This window comes from Neophocaena asiaeorientalis, unplaced genomic scaffold (assembly GCF_003031525.2).
Source record: "Neophocaena asiaeorientalis asiaeorientalis breed wild unplaced genomic scaffold, Neophocaena_asiaeorientalis_V1.1 scaffold75, whole genome shotgun sequence".
Lineage (NCBI taxonomy): Eukaryota > Metazoa > Chordata > Mammalia > Artiodactyla > Phocoenidae > Neophocaena > Neophocaena asiaeorientalis.
The window spans coordinates 1,905,652-1,913,129 of NW_020172719.1; the positions used below are offsets into that span (position 1 = coordinate 1,905,652).

General features: G+C 39.3%; 1 protein-coding gene across 1 annotated transcript in view; it reads left to right on the forward strand.

Annotated features, from left to right (window-relative positions):
• The window catches only part of SEC13 (SEC13 homolog, nuclear pore and COPII component), a gene marked incomplete at its 3' end in the record, with an annotated part of 47,668 nt that overhangs the window by 25,367 nt on the left and 14,823 nt on the right, over positions 1 to 7,478 (forward strand). Inside the window, exons 6-7 of the mRNA XM_024740180.1 lie at positions 6,123 to 6,256; positions 6,697 to 6,820. Coding sequence (XP_024595948.1) covers positions 6,123 to 6,256; positions 6,697 to 6,820 — 258 coding nt within the window. The remainder of the gene's footprint in view (positions 1 to 6,122; positions 6,257 to 6,696; positions 6,821 to 7,478) is intronic.

Here is a 7,478-nt window from a genome sequence, read left to right on the forward strand (position 1 = left end):
GGACTCTCAACCACTGCGCCACCAGGGAAGCCCGGTGTTTTATTCTTTTTGATGCAATTGTAAATGGGTTGTTTTCATAATTTCTTTTCTGATAGTTCATTGCTGGTGTATAGAAATGCAAGAGTTTTTTGTACATTGATTTTGTTTCCTGCAGATTTATTAAATTCGTTTATTATTTCTAACAGTTTTTTATGGAGTCTTGAGGATGTTCTATATATAATATCACGTCATCTCCAAATACTGAGTTTTACATTTTCCTTTTCAATGTGGATGGTTTTTTCTTTTTCTTGCTTGATTGCTCTGGTTGGGACTTCCAGTACTTTAATGAGTAAAAGTGGCAAGCATGGACATCTTTGTCCTGTTCCTGACCTTAGAGGAAAAGCTTTCAGCTTTTCACTAATGATGTTACCTATGGGCTTGTCATATATGGCCTCTATTATGTTGAGGTACATACCTTCTATACCCATTTCGTTGAGAGTTTTATCATAAATGGATGTTGACTTTAATCAAATGCTTTCTCTGCATCTGTTGAGGTAATTATATGATTTTTATTCTTCATTTTGTTAATGTTGTGTATCACCTGGATTGATTTGTGGGTGGTAAACCAGCCTTGCATCCCTGGAATACATCTCACTTGATCATGGTGTATGATCCTTTTAATGTATTGTTGAATTTGGTTTGCTGGTATTTTGTTGAGGATTTTATCATCTTTGTTCATAGTTATTGGCCTGTTTAGATTTTCTGTTTCTTCATGATTCAGTCTTGGAATGTTCTGTGTTTCTAGGAATCTCTCCATTACTTCTAGGTTGTCATTTGTGTGTATATTATTGTTCATAGTGGACTCTGATGATCCTTTGTATTTTTGTGGTATCAGTCTGTATTTCATTTACTTCTCCTCTGATTTTTGTTGTTTCCTCCCTCCCACTGACTTTGGGCTTCACTTGTCCTTTTTCTGGTTCCTTGAGGTGTAAAGTTAGGGTGTTTTTGAGATCTTGTTTGTTTGTTTCTTCAGGTGGGTATTTATCTCTGTGAACTTCCCTCTTAGAACTACTTTTACTGCATCCCATAAATTTTGGTGTGTTGTATTTCCATTTTCAGTTGTCTGAAAGTATTTTTTTAATTACTCTTTTGATTTCTTTGTTAACCCATTGGTTGTTCAGTAGCATGTTGTTTATTCTACACATATTTGTGGATTTTCCAGTTTTCTTCTTGTAATTGATTTCTAGTTTCATATCATTTTGGTCAGAAAAGATGCTTGATAGGATTTCAGTCTTCTTCAATTTATTAAGACTTTTTTTGGCCTAACATATGATCTATCCTGGATAATGTTCCATGTGTTCTTGAGAAGAAAGTGGAGATAGTGCATGTTCGGTTCCAGACCACCACAATAAAGCAAATATCACAATAAAGGGAGTCACATGAATTTTCTGATTTCCCAATGCACATAAAGGTTTAAACTCTCCTAGTCTACTGAGTGTACAATAATAGCATTATGTCTAAAACAATGTACATACTTTAATTTAAAAATGCTTTATAGGTGAAAAAGCTAACCATCATCTGAGCCTTTAGCAAGTCATAATCTTTTTGCATCAGTAACATCGAAGATCACTCATCACAGGTCAACAAAACAAATGAATAAGTTTCAACTATTGCGAGAATTACCAAAATGTGACACACAGACAGGAAGTGAGTAAATGCTGTTGGAAAAATGATGCCAATTGACTTGCTTGACATAGGGTTGCCACAACTTTCAGTTTGTGAAGAACTCAGTATCTATCAAGCGCAATGAAACAAGGCACAATAAAGTGAGGTATGCCTGTATTCTGCTACTTTTGGATGGAACGTTCTCTATATATCTGTAAAGTCCATCTGGTCTAATGTGTCCTTTAAGGCCATTTTCTGTCTGGATGATCTATCCATTGACATAACCCTACTATTATTATATTGCTGCCTATATCTCCTTTTAAGTCTGTTAGTATTTGCTTTATATATTTTGGTTTTCCTGTGTTGAGTGCATAAATGTTTACAAATGTTACATCCTCTTGTTGAATTGACTCCTTTATCATTATGTAATGCCCTTCTTTGTCTCTTATTACAGTCCCTGTATTAAAGTCTATTTTGTCTGATATAAGTAGAGCTACCCCAGCTTTTTGGTTTCCATTTGCACGGAATATCTTTTTCTACCCCTTCGTTTTTCAGTCTGTGTGTGTCCTTAAATCTGAAGTGAGTTTCTTATAGGCAGCACACAGATGGTTCTTGTTTTTTTTAATCCAGTCAGCCACTCTATGATGTCTTTTGATTGGAGAATTTAGTCCATTTACATTTAAAGTAATTATTGATAGGTATGCACTTACTGCAATTTTGGTTTTTTCTGGCTTTTTATAGTTCTTTTGCTCTCTTCCTTTGTGGTTTGATGACCTTTAATGGTATGCTTAGATTCCTTTCTCATTATCTTTTGTGTATCTACTATAGGTTTTTGCTTTGTCCTTACAATGAAGTTTACATATGTAACAACCCATATTAATAGTCTATTTTAAGTTGATTACAACTTAAGTTTGAACCCTTTCTAAAGCTCTACATTTTTTTTTAATATATTTATTTTTTATTTATTTATTTTCACCATGCCAGCTCTTCATTGCAGCATGCAGGATCTTCATTGCGGCATGCACACTTCTTAGTTGTAGCATGCAGACTCTTAGTTGCAGCATGCGGACTTCTTAGTTGCAGCAGGCGGACTTCTTAGTTGCAGCAGGCATGTAGGATCTAGTTCCCTAACCAGGGAACAAACCCGGGCCGCCTGCATTGGGAGTGCAGTCTTACCCACTGGACCACTAGGGAAGTCCCTAAAGCTCTACATTTTTATCCTCCCCCACCCACCTTTTATGTTTTGTTGTCACATTTTACATCTTTTTATCGTGTGTATCTTTAATTACTGTAGTTACAGTTTTTATTTTTTTAACCTTCATAATAGCTTCATAAGCAGTTAATCCATTGCCTTCAATATGTATTTACCTTATGAGTATAAAACCTATGGAAGATTTATACTTTCATATGTTTTCTTGTTACTAATTAGCACCCTTTCTTTTCAGCTTAAAGAAGTCCCTTTAACATTTCTTGTAACGCCATTTTAGTGATGGTGAACTCCTTTAGCTTTTGCTTATCTGGAAAACTATCTTTCCTTTAATTCTGAACAGTAACTTTGCCAGGTAGAGTATTCTTGGTTGGAAATTTTTTTTTTCTTTCATCACTTTGAGGTTCATTTGTTATCTTGATTGTAGTGATGGTTTTACAGAGTATACTGATGTCAAAGTTCATCAACTTGTGCACTTTATGTTCTGTTAATGTCAATTAGATCTTTCTTTAAAATTTGGAGTGTAGGGGGCTTCCCTGGTGGCACAGTGGTTGAGAGTCCGCCTGCCGATGCAGGGGACACGGGTTCATGCCCCAGTCCGGGAGGATCCCACATGCCGCGGAGCAGCTGGGCCCGTGAGCCATGGCCGCTGAGCCTGCGCATCCAGAGCCTGTGCTCCGCAATGGGAGAGGCCACAGCAGTGAGAGGCCCGCGTACCGCAAAACAAAAAAAAAAAATTTGGATTGTAAAGAATGCAGACTGTTTCCAGTATGCAAGAACTCAAGGACTGTTGTTTCCATGAGCCCTGCCTGAGGTATCTACTAAAGAATAAGTTTTAGACAACAAAAATGACTAGAAAACATCCATATAGATATACAGTTAATTGTAAAGAACTAACACTGAACAAGGTCCCGATCGTGTGCTCAGCTAAGATAGATAGAGTATAACTGTTAAATAAACAGCGTGCAGCACAAGCAGCTGGTACCATGCACATGAAAACACCCCCCAGAAAAACGGTGGGGGGAATGGGGAGGGCATTGCAAATACTTTCTTTAATGTTATTAGTAATCATATTGACAGTATTATTCTGAGACTATTCTGCTGTGTGTTAAATGAAATAAAATAAATAATTATGTACCAGTGAGCATCCCTAGCACCAGAAATACACTTGAAATACAATTTCTCACTAAAAGAAACCAGAGCTCTTGAGGAAATGGCTGATCCCAGGTCTCAGGCAGGAAAAGTACAAACATCTTGTCGTACCAGATAGAAATGATCACTGACATACTTTTTGACATACTAGGGTTGTGTCAAAGGAGCTAACTTGAACAGGCTCACACTGCCAAAGATGGGCAGTTTGAGTGTAAAAAATTAGAATAATGGCAGTGAACTGAAACCTGTCAAATATGCTTAACTCCATGAGTTCATCCTGATATTTAAAAGAGAATCAGTCACCTTTGGAGAATGACGGAACTAGTTCAGAAAGAATCAAGTATTTATCTTGCCTTTCTTATCTGTACCCCTGGGGAAGCAAATATTAATGAGTGAAATTGCCCCTGTCTAGAGTATTCCATGTAATAAATGACAAAGAAATGAACAGAATGACAGTATCACCATTTTGTAATGCCCAGTGAATTGAGAGAGGCATAAATTATTGACAGGTGGTAATAACATAACAAGAGAGACAGTCTGACACCATGTGCCTCCTGACGAAGGAATACACCACCACCTGTAGTCTTGGCAGAGGGAAGAAACCTGAGTCTGATCCAGTAAGATCAGAGGGGGAATCTATAAATTAGAAGATGCAAGAAACATCAAAAAAAGTTTACTCACACTGGTCAAAATAACCATCATCAAAAAGTCTACAAATAATAAATGCTAGAGAGAGTGTGGAGAAAAGGGAACCGTCCTGCACTGCTGGTGGGAACGTAAATTGATGCAGCCACTATGGAGAACAATATGGAGATTCCTTAAAAAACTAAAAATAGAGCTACCATACGACCCTGCAATCCCACTCCTGGGCGTATATCCAGACAATACAAAAACTCTAATTCCAGAAGATACATGCACCACAACGTTCATAGCAGCACTGTTTATAATAGTGTCCAACCTAAGTGTCCATCAACAGACAAATGGATAAAGAAGATGTGGTGTACATATTTACAATGGAATATTACTCAGCCATAAAAAGAATGAAATAATGCCATTTGTAGCAACATGGATGGACCTATAGATTATCATACAAATGAAGTTAAGTCAGAGAAAGACAAATATCATATGATATCTCTTCTATGTGGAATCTTAAAAAAAATGATACAAGACAGAAACAGACTCACAGACATAGAAAACAAATTTATAGGACTTCCCTAGTGGTCCAGTGGTTAAGACTCCATGCTCCCAATACAGGGGGCACAGGTTCGATCCCTGGTTAGGGAACTAAGATCCCACATGCCGCATGGCGTGGCCAAAAAAAAAAAAAAAGAAAACTTGTGGTTACCAAAGGGGAAAGGGAGGAGGATAAATTAGGAGTTTGGGATTAACAGATACATACTACTGTATATAAAATAGATAACCAACAAGGATTTACCGTATAGCACAGGGAACTCTATTCAATATCTTGTAATAACCTATCATGGACAGTGTATATGTATAACTCAATTACTTTGCTATACACCTGAAACTAACATGGTATTGCAAATCAACTATATTTCAATAAAAAGAATATTGCAATTTAAACATTTTAAATGGCAAAACTAAACTAGTGCCTAGGGATGCACATTTGGATGACAAAGCTAAAAAACAGACATTAGAAATCAAAATAATGGTTACTTACAGGAGAACAGAGGGGCTATGATTCAGGGACGACATACATGATAAGGGCTTCTTGGGTAAATGGTCGTTTTATTTCTTGACCTGGGAGTGATTACAAGAGTGCTTTAGAGTAATTCATTAATCCATATATTTACTTTGTGTGGTTTTCTCAATCTGTGTCCTCCCTTCATATGTTTGGAAAATGTTCTTTTCTTAGATTCCTGAGATTCCCTAATTCCTTCTTTAAATACATGTTGCTGAAAAATACATGCACTGTTAGGAATCCTTGAAGAAGAGTCCTGGGTGGCTAATCCTTAGTTCATTAAAACAGCTGTCCTGCATAATCCAGTCCTGAGAATTGTAGAAGGAATAAACGTCAGCGTTGGGTCTGCAGAAGCAGTGTCCTTTTGCCAGGCAAAGGGGCAGAGTCACCACAAGTCCCCCTTCCCCCTCTTCACAGATTGGCTGCAATGCCGTCAGCTGGGCCCCTGCTGTCGTACCTGGAAGCCTCATAGACCAGCCATCTGGGCAGAAGCCCAACTACATCAAGAAGTTTGCATCAGGCGGCTGTGACAACCTCATCAAACTGTGGAAGTAAGTGGGGTTGGTGAGCTTCTCAAGGGGACACTTCCCACCTTCTACCCTACCATGACTCAGCCTCAGTTCACCAGAAACGGGATCAACTGTCTTTCTCCCTTCTGCCCATAGAATACTGTCTTCAGTCTCTCAGAGGACATCCTTTTTTTAAAAAAAGACAAAAAAGTAAACTTTCCCTTTACTCAGGAGCTTTGACTCTTCCTAATTCACAACTGCTAGAGCCGACTTGTTGGCTGTGGAGGAACAGAGCGTTTCCTGGAGGGCTTCTTTATAGCTGGTGAACTGAATAAAATTCTGTAGGTTCAACAAATGTTATCAGAAAGGTGGAATAGCTTCTCCACCCCTGTGGAGCCTGTGGGGTGCGGGGGGGAATGGAGGTGTGGGAGTGGCACCTGGGCTGCTGCCTGCTGAATTCTCCCCACCATCTCCCCTGTTAGGGAGGAAGAGGACGGCCAGTGGAAGGAAGAGCAGAAGTTGGAAGCACACAGTGACTGGGTTCGAGATGTGGCCTGGGCCCCCTCCATCGGCCTGCCCACGAGCACCATCGCCAGCTGCTCCCAGGTCAGCTCAGACCTGTGCAAGCATCCTGTGTTAGTTAATCTCAGGAAGTCCCGTCAGCCCTTACAGTTCCCCTAGGGGAAATCCTTGAAGGGGAAGGGCAGGAGACAGGCAACTATAGACCATTGTAAATAAGGGAGCACCTGGAGCCCTGTCATCACGCAGTGAAGCCTTGGTCAGAAGCCACAGTGGCTTTCTTCCACTGAGCCAAGAGCAAGACCAAATTCAGGACTAGTTTCCCCTCCTGACCCTTTTGTGGCTAGGGAATGGAGGTACCCAGGCATCATTCTGAGAGTGTTCCCAAGCAAGGACCAGGAGCAATGGGAAATTGTAAGACCTTGGGCTCATCTACCTACTCACTATTCCCAGACAGATAACAAAAGTAAGACCAAGGATAAGCTGTTAATTATATGCTACCACCCAAGATGAGAGTTAAGCCTGGCCTTTTACATCATTTGAGCCTTTTCTACTTGGTCCTAAATTTGAGAGGACCAAGTAGAACAGGCTTAAATCATGTAAAAGATAATTCTGTTTGTTCTGTTTTAGTTTGGTTTGTTTTGGTGTGTGTGCGTGTGTGTGTGTGTGTGTGTGTGTGTGTGTGTGTGTGTGTGTGTGTGTGTGTGTGTGTTTTGTTTTGTTTTTTGCCTCCCTCTCTTTGTTT